The 18,598-nt window shown below is 43.6% G+C and overlaps 1 protein-coding gene across 5 annotated transcripts in view; it reads left to right on the top strand.

Moving 5' to 3' along the window:
- The window catches only part of RNF112 (ring finger protein 112), a 92,101-nt gene that overhangs the window by 21,758 nt on the left and 51,745 nt on the right, over positions 1-18,598 (top strand). For all 5 annotated transcript variants that reach the window (XM_033944374.1, XM_033944370.1, XM_033944371.1 and 2 more), the window contains exons 5-7: positions 5,418-5,522; positions 14,080-14,130; positions 18,126-18,182. In XM_033944374.1, the coding sequence (XP_033800265.1) occupies positions 5,418-5,522; positions 14,080-14,130; positions 18,126-18,182 (213 nt within the window). The remainder of the gene's footprint in view (positions 1-5,417; positions 5,523-14,079; positions 14,131-18,125; positions 18,183-18,598) is intronic.

Genomic DNA, 18,598 nt, shown 5'->3' with positions numbered 1-18,598 from the left:
TAAAACGTGAAGGATCGTTCACCCGGATGTAGTAATCTCCACGGATCGCAAAGGCCAAGATCTTGAATAACGTCGTGAAGTTCAGAACGCATTTTAGAGGGACGGAACTGTGAGTGAGAGTGCCTGTCTAGATTGGTGTCTAACGGAAGATTAAAGTCCCCGCCGAGTATTAAAGGATGATCGGCTACATCTAACAGTACGTCCCTCAAGGATTCCATGAAGGATGGTAAGTCAATGTTTGGAGCATAGATGTTGACAATAGAGAAGCACAAGTCACCGAGCTTGACTGATATTGCAATCCATCGGCCTTCAGAATCCGACAGTTGATGTAAGATGTGAGCTTGTAACGAAGTCTTCATAAGAATGGACACTCCTCTTTTTTTATGGAAAGCAGGGGAAAATGCATGTGTAGCAAACCCAGGAATACGAAGCTTGGAACAGTCTATGGGATTCAGGTGAGTCTCCTGTAGTAAGAGAATGTCATAATCTTTCATTTTAAGATAGTCTATGATTTTCTTGCATTTGAGAGGTTGGTTAATACCGTTGACGTTCCATGATGCTAATTTAAATGCTTTCAGAGAAGACCGTTTAAAATTTTTTTTCTGAATCTGTTGTAAAATGTTTCCATCTTAATGTCAGTAGTTATAGCGACTCCAGTTTTCTGGTTGATGTTGACCAGGAATTGATAAGTAAGTTTGAGTGGCTGTGTGGTTTTTGCATATAGAATTTGGACCATGATAATTTGAAGGTGGTACAAGTTTTGACAGGAAGCCAGTATACATTCTTATAGTAAGGTGAGACAGTCATTTTTTTAGTTTGAATATTAGTCTGATTGCTGTGTTTTGTATCATCTATAGTTTGTTCAGAAGAGTAGAATTTAGATCTATATAGACTGAGGGAGTTGCAGTAATCCAGCTGAACAGTATACACCAGGGCTGCCTAAGTCCGGTCCTCGAAATCTACTGGCAGGCCAGGTTTTCAGGATATCCACAATGAATATGCATAAGAAAGAGATTTGCATACTAAGAAGGCAGTGCAGCCAAATCTCTCTCATGCATATTCATTGTGGATATCCTGAAAACCTGGCCTGAAAGTAGATCTCGAGGACCGGACTTGGGCAGGCCTGGTATAAACATTTGCGTTAGTACAACAAAGTGGCGCTCTTGAAAAAAATGTCAGATAAGTCTTTGGAGTTATACACCCTATCATACGAATCACAAGTATCCAACTTAAGGAAGAAAACCTTTTACAATATGAGAAAACTTAAGACTCGTGATTCGTATGATAGGGTGTAAAACTCCAAAGACTTTGGGGATGTAGTTGATCTTCGGTATGGATCTTGAGGTTAGAGTAATGGTGGAAGGAACTGTGTTTACAGCGTTACAAAACCATAGAACTTTGGTTTTGTCCGTGTTTAGTTTGTTTGTTTGTTAAATTCGACCTAGGTCTGTATTTTGTCTTTTCCATTTGATATTATTAGCATTATATCATTAGTCACGATCAATTGGGGTGAGTAGAAGAAAATCATCTGCGTATGCATTCTCAGTGGTAATTTATGGATGCGAAGGCTGGACACTACAGAAATAAGACAGAAAGAAGATTGACTCTTTTGAGCTTTGGTGCTGGAGAAGGATTTTAGGCATGCTGTGGACAGCCAGAAGAACTAACAAATTGATTCTGGAGAAGATCAAACCGGCTAAGTCACTCGAAGCCCAAATGATGAAGTCATGATTGTCTTATTGTGGTCACACCATCAGAAGAAAGAGATCACTGGAGAAACACATCATTTTTGGGACGATCGAAGGAACCAGGTGAAGAGGGTGACCTGCAATCGGATGGCTGGACACATTGAAAACAACCATGGGGATGACATTGGAGGACCTTTCTGGACTAACATAAAATTGATTTCTTTTTAGATATGCAATTCATCAAGTCGCTAGGACTCGAACACCATTTAATGGCACCTAACAACAACAATAGTGGTGCTCTAGATTTGGTTTGCTGGGTTTAATTCTGGAAGTGTATGATGATAGTTTTGTTGACTTCTTATTATACTTTTTAAATCTTGTTTTGAAAGAAGTCTACTAATATCTGTGCATTGAGTACCACAAACTTACCCTAAAACTGAGGGTGATTTTGTGGTACACATTAGGAGGAATAACTTTTTGATGTGTTATTGCTCTCTATTTCAAGAGTGTAGTGGGGGGTTTTGGCCTCAGCAATATGGAATTTGTATTTGTTGATAGCTGATCTCCACACTAATTTGTGTTCTGGAAAATTTCTCTTTTGCCATTGTCTTTCAGATCTTCTCCAAGACTTTTTCTGCTTTTAGGGCATCTGTGAACCAAGGTGAGGACTTGGTTGATTTTCGGTTTTTGCAATATAATGGTTCAATTGTGTTCCAGCTATTGAGTGAAGCTATGAGGCTGGTTGTAGTGGTATCTAATGTTTTGGAGACCTTGTTCCAGAATTGGCTGAGATTAATCTTACTTCTTGTTAGAGGTTTCCCAGTGGTGGTCTTGATAGTATCTTTTTTCTTATGGAGGTTGAGGCTGAAGGATAATAAGTAGTGGTCTGGCCACAGGACTGTTGTCCAGTTAGTTTCTGTTATAAGCATAGGTGGGTTTGAAGATATGAAGTCCAGGATATGACCTTTGTTATATGTGGGTCCTGATGACTTCAAGTCTAGCTGGCTGTCCAGTAAGAATGTGTTGGAAGTTGGTGGCGATTATGTTATCCTGAGACTCAGTAGTATGTTTATATCTCTTAGTTTGATAAGTCTTGATATACTGACAGGTTAAATCTGAGATGATTTCTTGTATTTTGGGGGCAATGTTGGAAGAGGGTCCTGGGGATCTGTAAATTAGTAGCAATCCAATGCTGCTAGAGTATATGCTTGATTTATCTTCTAACTTGCATATCATATATTCTAGTTCCGGTTGCTGCAAAGTTGGATAGTGAGATTTGTGAGGAACTTTTGTAGACCAAAGCAAACCACCTCCCTATTTGTTTGGTCTCAGTGTGTGGATAATGCTGTAGCCTAGTGGACATAGGTGGGGGAGTTCTGGACTTGCAGATTATTTTAACCAGGTTTTTGTGAAGAAGGTAAGGCTTACACTATTATCTGAAATCCAAATAATTTATTCATAACAAGTTTAAAAAAAAAGTAATCTTATCTGGCAAGATGAAAAATGAATCGACGCTGTCCGACAGGACCCCATTTTGTAGCCGCCTTCAGAGACTAACTGCTTCTTATATGCCACCAAAAATGCCATCATTTTCTTCCATTCAACAGCAGGCTTGTATAATGTGAAATCCCTATAAGCCCGCTGTTGAATGAATGATGGTGTTTTTGGGTGAAATATAGGATGCAATTAGTCCCTGAAGAAGACTACGAAACGGGGTCCTGTCGGACAGCATCAAGATTAATTTTCCATCTTGCCAGAAGTCCCACTGCACGGTCAGAAACAGTATTTACTTATTATGACAGGAGTTGCCATTCAGCAGATTACATTTAATTGGAATAGATTAAATTATAGTTTTTGGTGGAATTCATTATGTCATATATACAAGATGGAAAGAATGTTAGCCTTGCAGAAAGGTAATTTTAATAACTTTCAGGAGGTTTGGAGGCCATTAATAGAATATTGTAATGAGTAGTTATTGGATTATCATTTTTCCCTAATAGATATAATTGCAAAGTATGGGGGGGTGGGATTTCTGATTTGATATTAAATGATTAGATTAATAGGACAGAATATATAATATATTATATGATATATGTACTACATATGAATTAGTAGGATTGGGAGGGAGGGTTTAAATATTATGGTTTAAGTTAAATTGGTAGAGAATCAAATGATATCGTTTAAGTTTAAATGTTATTTTATGATACACTTGTAGTAAGATGTAAAATGAATAAAGAATTTAAAAAAGGAAACAGTATTTACATGAATACTCGATAATGCTCAGGTTCAGTCCTAAAGGGAAAACCAGGTTCTAAGGCTCTTTGTGAACTGGTTCCATGATACCTGTAGTTTCACTAGGGAGTTAATTCCAGGTCACTTACTAAAGTCCTCTTAGAGTATACCACCTTGTAGACAATAGTCTGCCATAAGAAAAGATGACCTTGTGATGTAAATTATGTGAAGCTTTCTGACCCGAGGATGCATATTGTAACTCCTGAAAACTAGTAAAATTTAGCCCAGTGAAAGTGACACCTCATGTCAGGAACATCCATTATGTGACTACCTTCTTGAGATTTTTTTTTAGCAAAAACCTTTTTTGCCTAATTAGCTAATATACTGTATATACTCAAATTTAAACTGAGATTTTTGGGCTAAAAATGGCCCCAAAATGGGGGTTGGTTTATATTCCTGTTAGTGCCTTCTGCCTCTCTCCCACATCTGTTGCAGGCCTCCACTTGGTCTGCAATAAGACCTGGTAGACCAGGACAGGAGGGATCCCTCCCAACCAACTATTAACTATTCCTGTCCCAACCAACTATTAAAAATTATTGCCTCCCTTCCACTTCCCCAATTAGTATAAATACTACCTTTAAAATCCCTGGTGGTCTAGTGGTGACCCGGGGCAGGAGCAATCTTCCTATGTTCCTGCCCCGAGAAGAACTGCTATCTGAAAGGCTGCAACAGTTCTTGCGGCAACCTTACGAGTTCCTGCGGTCTCGTGGTTGCCATGAGAACTCCAGGGATTTTAAAGGTAGTATTTATATTAATTGGGGAGATTGGAGGGAGGTGAGATTTCTTAGAGTTGGGCAGGACAGAACCACCAGGTCTTACAGCAGGCCCGGTGGAAGCCTGCAAGGAATTGGAAGGTAGGAGGGACAGGGTGCAGAGCCTGGCAAGGCAGGGAAGGATGGGGGACAGGGTGCATAGCCAGGGAGGGAGGGAGGGGGGCTGGGTGTAGAACCTGGCAGGGTAAGGCACTTGAATATAAACACCCCACCTCCCTGGTTTATATTCGAGTCAACCTTTTTTCTTATCAAAGCAGTTTGCAATATTGTAACAGTATCGGGTTCAGTAACTGAAACAAACATTACAAATGCACATAAATAATACAAACATATCTAAAAATGTAAACATTATTGGATCAAGAGAGGTACACAAGGAAAAGGGAACGGAATTACCTACACAAAAATTTTAAACCATTAGATATTGTATGTTAGCCAGAGATGCAAACACAGCTTTTAATTTTTTAAACTTCTATCTGCTCCCCTCTCAGTTATCTTTTTCCATTCTACAGAACCTTAATATAATTAGCCTTTCTTCATAAGGGAGCTGTTTTATCCCCTTTGTCATTTTTAATGTTTTCTTGTTATGCTTAATGTCTGTATTTTCTTGAAGACGAAGGGTTCTTCTTTGTGACATTTTGTTCCATATCTTTGCTTTTCTTTGCAGACTGCAGTTTTCCTGGTAGACATGGAAGGATCTTCAGTCATTGCAGGAAAAGGGGATACCAGGTTGAAGCTTGCAGCCTTCGGCACCCTGCTTGGCTCTTATCTGGTGAGTAAAGAGAAGTGTAAGTGGTTAATTTGGGGCATCTCCAGTTTAAGGTCCTGCTGTGCTCTTGTATTCTTAGCTGATTCCATAATACAGTTGCCCACAGCACTGCTCGAAAGCAAGAGAATGAATGGCCTTTATGATAATAACAGGTTCAAATGATAAGGCCAGTCTAGCAATTTGTATTGCAGTGCTTTTGGTTAGAAGACATCAGGACATGAGTCAACCTTTTGCCCAGTAGTTTGTTTGCATTCTTAGAGATTCTGACTGTTGGAAGTAACCATGAATCTTTATTTTAAACTACATAGGGTTTTTCCTTTGTTTTATAGCCTCTACTTGTCACCAGATAGTCAAGCCATTGAAATGGTGGTCTTTAACCATGGATCACAGAACACACATTTTTTTCCAGGAATATATATATATTTTTTCCAAATCTTTATTCATTTTTACATCTCACAACAAGTGTACAATAATATAACAATTGATTCATATAGATCACTTGAAAATCTTTTCTATTATCATCATAAATACATAGATTTAAGTCCCTCCCCCACCCTCCCCTTCCACCAATAATATAATTCAAGTATATTATACATATATTATATTCAAAGATACTGCAAAACCAATAATATAACTATACATCCCCCCTTTTTCATTTTTATAACATACTTTTTGTGCAAAAACGGGGTCTAGTCATTTAAAATGTTGTCAATGGCCCCCAAATCTTTTTAAAATTATTATAGTTCCCTTTTTGTATGGCAATTATTCTTTCCATTTTATATACCGTATATGGCAGAGTGAGTTCACCAAAAGGTATAATTAATTATCCCAGGACAAGCAGGCAGATATTCCCACATATGGGTGACGTCATCGACGGAGCCCCGCAGCGGACAGCCTCGAAAGCAAACTTGCTTGAAGATCTCGAACTTTCGAGTGCTGCACCGCGCCTGCGCGCGTGCCTTCCCGCCCGAACTAGGGGGCGCATCTCCTGAGAGGATCCTCAGTTCGTTTATTTCCGCGGAGACAAGAAGACACGTTTTCTTTCTCTGCAGCATTGCCTTCTCATCACCGCGGCTGTTTCTTTTAATTTAAAGTCGGTCGCTGTGTTAATTTTATCTTCTTTTATTTTTCGTGTTTAAAAAAAAAAAAAAAAGTATATTCTTTTTTCCTTTTCAGTTCGGCCGTCGAGCTTTGGGCCTAGGCCTAGGCTCCTTCGTTCGACACGGACTTTATTTTTTCCATGTCCCGGCCTCTTACCGGGTTTAAACGTTGTCGACAGTGTAATCGGGTGATTTCGGTCACCGATCCCCACTGCCGTTGTTTACAGTGCCTGGGTTCCTCTCATTCCCCAGAAGATTGTCATCGCTGCTTTACCCTCACTCCACGAGCTTTTCGGCGGCGTTGTGCTCAATTTTTTCAACTTTTCGGTATGGAGCAATCTTCGGAGCCGGCCTCGACCGTGGCGGCTGCACCGGTCTCGAAGGCCTCGACTCCGACGACCTCGACACCTGTGGTCTCGAAGGCCTCGACCCAGACTCCGGCTGGAGTTTCGGTCTCGAAGGCCTCGACCTCTTCTACTTCGGTTGCCTCGAAGACGACGTCTTCCACGAAGCCTTCTACGGGGGGTAAGTCTCCGAGTTCCCTTTCAGGTGCCGTATCCAAGAAGCCACCAGAGTCCTCGGCACGACCACTTTCAAAGCGTACCTCCAAGATAAGGGAATACTCACCTTCGAGGTCGCCCTCTTCGGAGCGTACTGCTGCACATACGAGGTCAGAACCTTCTGTCTCGGTGCCGATGCTGGAGGACATGTTAAAATCTATCCTCACCACTCAGATTAATTCTTTGGTGGCTCAACTGGTCCCGTCCTCGACCTTGCCTCGGGCTGACCAGCCTGTTACTCAACCGGAGCTTCCAGTCTCCCGAAGCCGATCCCGGACACCGAAAAACATTTCTTCATCGGAGTCGTCTCCGGGCTCACCTCCTCCGAAGCATCGGTCGAAGCATTCCAGACATGTGGCCTCCAAGCTTCGGAGGGAGTCTTCGACGTTGGATACCGAGGCTTCTTTGTCTCGTTCTTCGAAGGCGAAGCAGGGTTCTCACCATCGAGCCTCCACTCGAAGCCCTTCTCGATCCAGAACCCCATCGAAGCCAGTTCGTCGAGACAGTTCTCCACACACCTCGACTCATTCTGTACCACGTACACCGGGTACTTCTCCATCCAGGAGTCTGAAGAGGAAACATTCTCTTACTCCACTTCACAGTACAGCTTCTTCTCCTACTGTGCGTATGGAATCGGACATTTCCACATACTCTAGAGAAAATTCTCCATCCTACTCAGTACAACATAAATCTCGCAGTGGCTCTCCTGAAGAATCATCTGACCCAAAATCAGTTTCTTTTGCCAAATTTATTTTTGATATGGGTCAAGCTCTCAAGCTAGACCTTCATTCAGACTCTAAATATACTCCTGAGTACTTGGCGGATATGGAGCTTCCCCATCCTCCTAAAGAGTCACTCAGATTGCCTATGACTCCTGTTCTCCAGCAGACCTTCACTCGCAATATGGAGACTCCTTATTCTATCACTGCCATCCCATCTAAATTGGAATCTCGTTACAGAACGGTTCCATCTAAAGGATATGAAAAGTCTCAACTTTCTCATCAATCTCTAGTGGTAGAGTCATCATTGAAGAAAGCACATCCCTCCAAAATTTATGCTTCAGTTCCTCCTGGTAGGGAAGGCCGTACCATGGATAAATTTGGTCGACGTTTATACCAGAATTCTATGATGGCAAATAGAGTTCTGAATTATAATTACATTTTTACGTCCTATTTCAATCATTTTTTAAAGATTTTGTCTTCCTTTTACCCGGATGTCTCCACCAATCGTCTATCAGAATTTAAGAATATCCTTAAGACTCTTTCTCAATTGAGACTATTCATGCTACAAGCTTCCTATGATGCCTTTGAACTCTCGTCTAGAGTCTCGGCATTTGCAGTAGCCATGCGTAGATTAGCATGGTTACGGATAGTGGACATGGATCCTAACCTTCAGGATAGATTGGCTAATCTTCCTTGTCAAGGAAATGAATTATTCGATGACTCTATTGAGGCAGCTACAAAGCGTCTTTCAGAACATGAGCGCTCTTTTGCTTCCCTCATCCGTCCAAAACCTAAACCTGCACCAACTAGAGGTTTCAAACAAACTCCACGTCGCTATCCACAGAAAACAACTCCTGCTTTTTCTAGACCTCCTGCTCGTCGGCCTCCTCCACAACAACGACAACAAAAGTCACAGACCCCTGCTAACACTAAGCCTGCTCAGTCTTTTTGACAATCTCAACTTGAGCATTCAAATTTCTCTGTTTCCAAATTCTCCCCTCCCCATAGGGGGTCGCCTGTCCAATTTTTATCATCAATGGGAGCTCATAACATCAGATCTCTGGGTACTTACCATTATCAGAGAGGGATACTCTCTTCGACTCCTTCAGGTGCCTCCAGATCGCCATCCAAGAGAGTGTCTTTCAAATCAGTCGCATCTTCCTCTTCTTCTTCAAGAAGCTCGGGCTCTTCTTCTCCTGCGAGCTGTGGAGGAAGTTCCTCTCTCCCAAAGGAACTCGGGATTCTACTCCCGTTATTTTCTAGTTCCCAAAAAGACGGGGGATTTGCGACCGATTTTGGATCTCAGAGCTCTCAACAAATTTCTAGTCAAAGAGAAATTTCGAATGCTCACTCTGCCAACTCTATATTCCTTGATGGATCAAGGGGATTGGATGTGCTCCCTCGATCTCAAAGAGGCCTATACTCATATCCCCATTCATCCAGCTTTTCGCAAGTACCTCAGATTCCAAGTAGGAAATCTTCATCTTCAGTACAAAGTTCTCCCCTTCGGACTGGCTTCTTCCCCCAGAGTTTTCACAAAATGCCTTGTGGTTGTAGCTGCAGCTCTTCGCAACCAGGGTCTCCAAGTATTTCCATACCTAGACGACTGGCTCATCAAGGCTCCCTCTCTTTCAGGGGTTATTGTAGCGACCCAACAGACTATTCTCTTTCTTCAAAGTCTGGGATTTCACATCAATTTTCCCAAATCTCAACTGATTCCTTCTCAGTCTCTCCAGTTCATAGGAGCAACTCTGGACACTATCAAACTGAGAGCATACCTTCCACAACCACGTCAGGATGCACTCCTTCAAATTTCTCAACAATTCTTCCAACTTTCCACTGTTCCAGCAAGGAAAATGATGGTTCTGCTCGGTCACATGGCCTCTACAGTTCATGTAGTTCCTTTTGCCAGGCTTCATCTTCGCATTCCTCAATGGACACTGGCATCTCAATGGCAACAATCAGTGGATCCACCAACTCGACTAATTTCCATCACTCCTTCATTAAAGAAGTCTCTCCGTTGGTGGATGCTCTCTTTGAATCTTTCAAGAGGTTTAATGTTTTACCCTCTTCCTCATCAGAAGGTCCTCACAACCGACTCGTCAATGTATGCCTGGGGAGCCCATGTGGACGGTCTTTGCACTCAAGGGCTCTGGACCCAAGCAGACCGGAGGTGTCCTATAAATCTGTTGGAACTCAGAGCGATATTCTATGCTCTCAAAGCTTTTCAGCATCTTCTTCACGACATGGTGATTCTAGTACGTACCGACAACCAAGTAGCCATGTATTATGTAAACAAACAGGGAGGGACGGGATCTCACTCCCTCTGTCAAGAGGCTCTGAAATTGTGGCAGTGGGCGATTCTCCACAACATCTTCCTCAGAGCAGTTTACATTCAGGGTCAACACAACTATTTGGCGGACAAATTGAGTCGTCTTCTACAACCTCACGAATGGACACTCAATTCTCCTACTCTTCGCCAAATTTTTGCTCGTTGGGGGACTCCACAGATAGATCTGTTTGCGTCACCTCTCAACTTCAAACTGCCTCAATTTTGCTCCCGCATCTATACTCCTCAACGTCTCGAAGCGGATGCGTTTCTACTGGACTGGAGGAATCAGTTCCTTTATGCTTTTCCTCCGTTTCCTCTGATTCTCAAGACTCTAGTCAAGTTGAAATCAGACCGGGCCACCATGATTCTGATAGCTCCTCGGTGGCCCAGGCAACCTTGGTTCTCCCTTCTACTTCAACTCAGCACCAGGGAGCCCCTACTTCTACCAATATTTCCTTCTCTACTCACGCAGAATCAAGGATCTTTGCTTCATCCCAATCTACAGTCTCTACATTTGACAGCTTGGTACCTTTCTCTGTAACAGACTTTTCTCAATTCTCTCCGTCTGTACAAGATATTTTACTTGCTTCCAGAAAACCATCCACTAGGCAATGTTATGGTCAAAAGTGGACAAGATTTTCTGCTTGGTGTTCTACACATAATTTACCACCCAGATCTGCTTCATTGACATCAGTTCTGGACTATTTACTTCATTTATCACAATCTGGACTTCAGACTACATCTATCCGAGTCCATCTTAGTGCTATAGCTGCTTTTCATCAGCCTTTGGAGGGCAAATCCCTTTCTGCACATCCTATGATTTCTCGTTTTATGAAAGGACTTCTCAATCTACATCCTCCTCTTAAACCACCTCCTGTGGTTTGGGATCTCAATGTTGTTTTAGCTCAACTTATGAAATCTCCTTTTGAACCACTTGACAAAGCTCATCTCAAGTATCTCACTTGGAAAGCTGTGTTCCTGATTGCTCTCACTTCTGCTCGTCGTGTCAGTGAGTTACAAGCGCTAGTGGCTGATCCACCTTTCACAGTTTTTCACCATGACAAGGTTGTTCTCCGTACTCATCCTAAATTCTTGCCTAAAGTCGTTTCAGAATTTCACATCAATCAGTCTATTGTTCTACCTGTATTTTTTCCAAAGCCTCACTCTCACCCAGGAGAGGCGGCTCTTCATACCTTGGACTGTAAACGTGCTTTGGCTTTCTACCTGCAACGCACTCAGATTCACAGAACGTCTCCTCAACTTTTCATATCCTTTGATCCAAACAGGTTGGGTCGTCCTATATCGAAGCGTACCATCTCCAACTGGATGGCTGCTTGCATTTCTTTTTGTTATGCTCAGGCTGGTCTTCCTCTACAAGGTCGAGTGACGGGCCATAAAGTTAGAGCTATGGCGGCATCTGTAGCTTTCCTCCGATCGACTCCTATTGAGGAAATCTGCAAGGCTGCCACTTGGTCCTCGGTTCATACTTTCACCTCTCATTATTGTCTGGATACTTTATCCAGGAGGGATGGCCATTTTGGCCAATCTGTTTTGCATAATCTTTTTTCGTAAATTGCCAACTTCCCTCCATCCCTTTTTACTTAGCTTGGAGGTCACCCATATGTGGGAATATGCTGCCTGCTTGTCCTGGGATAAAGCACAGTTACTTACCGTAACAGTTGTTATCCAGGGACAGCAGGCAGATATTCCCACAACCCTCCCACCTCCCCTGGTTGGCTTCTTGGCTAGGTATCTGAACTGAGGATCCTCTCAGGAGATGCGCCCCCTAGTTCGGGCGGGAAGGCACGCGCGCAGGCGCGGTGCAGCACTCGAAAGTTCGAGATCTTCAAGCAAGTTTGCTTTCGAGGCTGTCCGCTGCGGGGCTCCGTCGATGACGTCACCCATATGTGGGAATATCTGCCTGCTGTCCCTGGATAACAACTGTTACGGTAAGTAACTGTGCTGTCTGGTGTAACCTTTCCAATTGCTGGTGATATGCTGAATGGCAACTCCTGTCATTATTAATAAAAGTTTGTTATTATCTGATGAAATTTGACTTTTTATTCTCATAGATGTTCCAAATAAAATTGTGTCATACAAAAGAGTCACATGGTTTTCTAATAAACAATTAATTTGAGACCAAATTGAATTCCAAAAGGCCATGATGCAGGGGCAGAAAAATATTAAATGATCAAGAGTCCCTGCTTCCAGATTACAGTGCCAAATTCTATTAGACTTAGAGCTATCTAACTTTTGTAGCCTAACTGGGGTCCAAAAAGCTCTATGCAACAACAAGAACCAAGTTTGTCTCATAGATGCAGACACTGTACATCTCATTCTCCAAGACCAAATTCGTGGCCATTGAGATGCAGAAATTTGATACTTAATCTCAATGCTCCAAATGTCTCTAAGACCAGTCTTTGGTTTTTTATTCATATATCCAGATATCAATTTATACCACTGTGTGGCTTAGTGTCCTAAAAAATCCGCCTGAAAGCACAAGAATTCCAGACTATACTGACTATTGAAAATTTTCCATTCAGGGAACCCCTCCTGAATAGCCTGCTTCAGCTGCAACCATTTAAAACTTTGTGATTTGTTTAGACCATATTTATGTTGCAACTGTGAAAAATCAAGCAGTTTACCATTGGAAATAACATCATTTAAAGTTCGATTTTAAAACCGCCAATTTTGATCTTGGAGTTTAGCCAGATAGATTGATTTAATGATTTATGTATTGGGTTAGGTGATAAATTGCTAACAAAACGTAATGTTTTCCATGTGTCAATCAATATTCTATTCTCTTTATATTTTCTAGGCATTTTTATACTGAGAAGATGAGATAAATGTAAAGGAAACATGAGTCGCCATTCCAGATACAACCAATCTTGGGTGTTTTCCATGAGCTCTGGGAGGACCCAATACATACCCTGGCATAAAATATAGGCCTGATTATACCTATAAAAGTTTGGAAAATTTACCCCCCCCCCTCCACAATTGATTTTTGTAGAGGTACTAAAGCAATTCTAGGCATTTTACCAAGCCAAACAAACTTTGTAAGAATACCATTTAACTTTTTATAAAAGGACCCCTGAAAAAAAACTGGTATCAGGCAGGCAGGCCTCCCCCTCCCCAGCAGACCCCCCAGGCAAGCAAGCAGGCAGGACCAGCTTCTCCCTACTCCCTATTTTTAATTCGGCAGGGCAGGCAGGCAGGTCCCAGCCTCTCCCTCCTCCCTCCCTACCCCACAGGTAGGCAGCAGGCAGGTCCCAGCCTCTTCCTCCTCACCCCCCAGATAGGCGACAGGCAGGCCCTGTCCCTCTTCCTCCTCCCTGACGCCTCCCGCACGTATCTTTTTTTTTTTTTTTTTTTTAACTTCTGGATGCGGCGCCTCGCTGAGAGCGGCGCACCAGACTGGCTGCCTGGTTCCCGTCGCTTCCTCCGAGAACTGCCGGCTGCCTCCTCTTCCATTCTCTCATGTAGTGGCACACCAGGTTGCTTGCCTGGTCCCGCGCTGCTTCCTGCAAGAAGTTTTTTAAAAAAGGTAACACGGGAGGCATCAGGGAGGAGGGAGGCGTTAGGGAGGATCAAGAGGGCCAGGGCCTGCCTTGTGCACTGCGTCCAGCAAGGGAGGTGGGCCGCATTAGAATAAAGTAACGGGGGGGGGGCACGCTTTGGGTATTTGCTACATAAGATGCACCCTAATTTCCACCCACTTTTTTGGGGGGGAAAAGTGCGTCTAATGGAGCGAAAAATACAGTATTTCACAAATATACTTGTGGAAATGTATAGTCTGGAGAATGAGTTTATGAATTAAGAACTTCTTCTGGGATGTTCTTTTTGCAGATCTTCAGTTTTCCTACAAGTATAAGGGAGAGTGACATGGAGTCTCTTGAGGTAAGAAAGTGTGTATGTGTCTATATCTAGGTATGTGAGCTTTGCGCATTGGTATTTTATCATAGCTATTAGGCTGCAAGAATTTTAGACACACCAGTGGTGTCATCCGAACGTTTTCTACAGTATTCTATCCAAACTGAAGAAAGAGGCAGCCCCCTGCTTTGAGACCCACCCATCCTTACTCTTGAGTCTAACTTTATTCTTTTTCTCTGTCCCCCCTTACCTCATGTTCCCTCTTCCCCTTATCCTTTTTTTAATATTTATCTCATTGTAACTACATACTCCCTTCGCTCTTTCCTCTTGGTGTCATATCAGTTACTTATGTACTATTTTTGAATCCCTTTTAATATTCATTTTATATACTGTTTTTATTTTTAAATATATACAGTTGTACCTTGGATTACGAGTATAATCTGTTCCAGGAGCATGCTCGTAATCCAAAATGCTCGTTTATCAAAGCGAGTTTCCCCATAGGAAATAATGGAAACTCGCTTTGATGCGTCCCCCCCCCTTGCGATCCGGCACCCCCCCTGCCTCGAACCGGCATCCCCCCCGCCACGATCCGACCCCTTCCAACATGATTGGGCACCCCCCGACACGATTGGGCACCCCCTGGACACGATCCGACATCCCCCCGACACAATTGGGCACCCCCCCGCTGCTTCTTACCCTCATCTGGGAACTCTAGAAGATCGGACTCCTCGTCTGCTGGGCCTTGAGCATGCTCAGATGCTCAAGGCCCAGCAGACGAGGGCCGATCTTCAAGAGTGCCCAGATGAGGGTAAGAAGCGGCGGGGGGGGTGCCCAATTGTGTTGGGGGGGATCGGATCGTGGCGGGGGGGGTGCCCAATCGTGGCGGGGGGTTGGATCGTGGCGGGGAGGGGTGCCCAATCGTGGCGGGGGGTGCCGGTTCGAGGCAGGGGGGGTGCCAGATCACAGGGGGGTGGTGCCGGATTGTGGGGGGGGGGGGGTGCTCTTAAATCGAGCCATGCTCAGTTTCCGAGGCACCGATTTTGAAAATGTTTTGCTCGTCTTGCAAAACACTCGCAAACCGGTGCACTCGTAAACCGAGGTACCACTGTATAGCATTTTATTGTAAACCGTTTAGATATATTTGATAGACGGAAACCAATAAACTTGAAACTTAACTTGAGACATTGAGCCCTAAGCTCAACAAGGAGGCCTCCTCCTACACAGACTTTTCCATCAGCAGGACTTAGGGTCAGATTCTCAAAACTAAAATCTGCCTTTAACATGCTCGCTAAACCAGTTCCAGCCGGTTTAGCATGCATGTATTTTAGCGGCAGATTATCAAAACGTCTCACCAAGGTCTTTTCCGAGTTTTCTAGCAGTCTCCAATACTGCCATGCAAATGTAGTACAACAAGGTAATTAATATTAAAATGATCACTCCCAGCGATTCTCTATAATCGCTGAGTGATTCTCTAACCTTGTTGTGCCCATTTGCGGCCAACATTTACCGACAGGTCTGAGCTGTTCTTGCCAATCAGCACTCAGGCACTGACAGGAAAGTAAGGTTTTACAGCTCAGACCTCCCTCCCTCCCAAAATTAAAATAATAATAAAAAATCCAAATTGAAGATTGGCAGGAGAGATGCCCACTCTCTCCTGTTGTGTTGCACCACTCACTCCCACCACAGAAATCGAGCCCCCCTCCTCCACGTCAGCAGGAGAGATGCCTTCTCCCTCTCACTACCAAAATCAAGCAACACTCCCCATACATACGCCCCTCCCCTCCATGCCTCTGTCCCCCTCCCCCCTTACCTTACGAAGGATGGCCGGAGGGATGCCTACTCCCTCCATCATTAAGCCCGCCTCTTCAAAATGGCGGGCCTTCACCTCCTCGGTGCATCCTGGAATGTGCCGGGGAAGGGCCTAAGTCTCTGATTGGCCTAGGTTGTTTAAGACTCTTCTTTTCATGTCAAAATTTTCAGTTTTTTATTATTTTTTATTTTGGGCCTACTGGTACTTTTTAGCCTGTTCTTAGGCCAGGAGTGTTGACTCATTTTTGGTAAACTTTCTATTCATCCTCCCCAGACCAGTGAGTCCTTTGACCTTGTGTCCATGGTTTTTCTGCCTAATGGCTTCAAGAGGTGCACTCCATGCCACAGGACCATTTCAGGCAAGGATCCACATAACTGGTGTGTCCTGTACCTAGGTCTTCAACATTGATGCAGTTCTTGCACTCTGCCCTCATAATTTCCTTTGCCAATATTGGTACCAACACTAGCATCATTAATGTACCTTTGATCAACTATGGCTTGTGACTTTGACGCTAATGCTTAGCATTGATCAATGCTGGTACTGACGGCGTCAATAACATCTTTATAATTGGTGTCTACTCTGAGGTATGCCTCGACAACCGACATAGACTGCACCTTCTGTACCCTTGCCATTATCTGTACTGGCACCATCTCTGCAAGAACAGCTGAGAGTGCTTTTGCAGAATAAACTAATTGGGATGTTACAGTTGCACTCTATGCAAGTTTCTGCATTGATACACTCAGTCTCAGCACTTTCCTCAAACTCCATTGGGGCATTGATCTTGGACAATACGACATCGAGCATCTAAGTCAAGGAGGCTTTCATCTGGGGAGCACAGAACATCATCTCGATGCTCCTCGATATCAATCTCAGTGCTTGTCTCAACGTTCTACATCTACAAAGGCTGACACTGAAGAGTACAACTCTGAGCTCTCACCATGCTTTTCTAGGGGCTACCATGACATGTCTGCAGGTGAAACCTACGGGATTCTGTCTGATCAATCTCCACTTCTTTGATGAAGGTCGCCTCCAGAAAGTCTCTCTTTTATAAAGTTTATCAGATAAATGGGGCAGGCGCTTCCAATTGATATGAAATTTGAGGTAGAGCCCAAGGGGGGAGGACCCCGAGGCACCTGAGCCAGTCAGGGCCTTAGGCTCCTCCTTGTGCATCACATGATGCAATGGGGCGGGGCCTAAGGCCCGCATTCGCATCGGGAAGGGCCAATTAGAAGGAGCAGGAGGACTTTGTGGTTCCTCCTGTTCCCACCACTGGAGGCCTACGGAGCAGGAGGGACTGAGCACCCTTCCTGCTTCCAACTTTTAGGTACAGGGGGAATGTCGGGCCGGGCTGGGCCGTGGGTGGGCCGGACCGGGGTGTGTGTGTGTCGAGCCGGTCGGGGGTGTGTGTGAGCCAGGCCAGGCACACATGGGGGGGGATGTTTGGCACGGGGGCACTTTGTCGGGTAGGGGTAGGCCTTTTTTTCTTTTTTTTTTATAGTTCAATAAATAATTACTATAGGCTTTCTCATCAGTTGTTACTTTTTTTTTTTTTATAGGCTTGATATTTTGCGGCCCATTAAAAAAAATGGGGAAAAAAAAGCTGGCAGAAGCCCTGACAGCAGTGACAGGAGGCTGCTTCTCCTGTCACTACTGTCAGGGCTCTCCCTGACTCAGTCCGATCCATGCAGTCGGTTGGGGACCTGCCTCCGATCACTCCCATTTGCATGAAGATGGTTGGTGAATCGGTCAGCCTTCCTCCTGTCGCACACAGATCGGACACAGATCTGAAGGTTAATGAATCTAAGCCTTTGTCTTCTAGAATGTTTAGATGGGGCAGGAATGAGGTAGATTTCATAACTTGAGCCTTTTCCAGCCTTATACAACCACATAGCATAAGAGCAACTAAATGTTATTTCACATTTAGGAGTCTTGTGAAATTTTGTCTATTTGATCTTTATCTGTTAAGTAGATAGGTCATATTTGATATGTTGATTTAGCCAGCTGAGTTTATTTTGGTGGTAATGTAACTAATGGGATTTTGGCCCAATTCCTTCTTTTGTGATCCACCTTGAGCTGCAACTAGGTTAAGTGAAAAAAAGACCATATTAGATTAGCTACAAAGGTTTAAACATTACTGCTAAACAAGTGACTCCCATGAAATACTGGAAGAAGAAAACCTAATTAATTTTTTTCTTGTTTGTCCCATTTTCAGTTGTTTTTTCAAGTGGCCAATAAACTGGAAAAATCATTCTCCTTGAAGCCAGTTCAGGTAAGTGCCCATTTTCTTCTGCTGCTCTGACTTTCTTATCCCCCTCTTTTCCCACACTAGGGCCTCAGGTCCTCATATGAGACAGACCCCCTAATTCTATAAAAAACACTAAAAATTGCACACACAATTTAACCCCCCTTTTTATAAAACCGTAGCATGGTTTTTAGCGCCGGCCGCGGCAGTAACAGCTCTGATGCTCATAGAATTCCTATGAGCGTCGGAGCTGTTACCGCCGTGGCTGGCGCTGGGATGAGTAATTGAAAAACTAATCAGAACTGATAATTGGCATTTTAACAAGCAATTGGTGCTAATTAGAATCAATTACAAATTAATGTGTGCAAATTCAGGTGCAGGTCAAAAATGGGAGCAAAGAAATGGATGGGTTATGCATGTGTTAAAGAATAAAGGCAAATATA

This window comes from Geotrypetes seraphini, chromosome 5 (genome assembly GCF_902459505.1).
Source record: "Geotrypetes seraphini chromosome 5, aGeoSer1.1, whole genome shotgun sequence".
In the NCBI taxonomy this organism is placed as follows: domain Eukaryota; kingdom Metazoa; phylum Chordata; class Amphibia; order Gymnophiona; family Dermophiidae; genus Geotrypetes; species Geotrypetes seraphini.
Note: the sequence above shows the minus strand (reverse complement) of the source record. Positions and strands in the feature narration are given on the sequence as shown.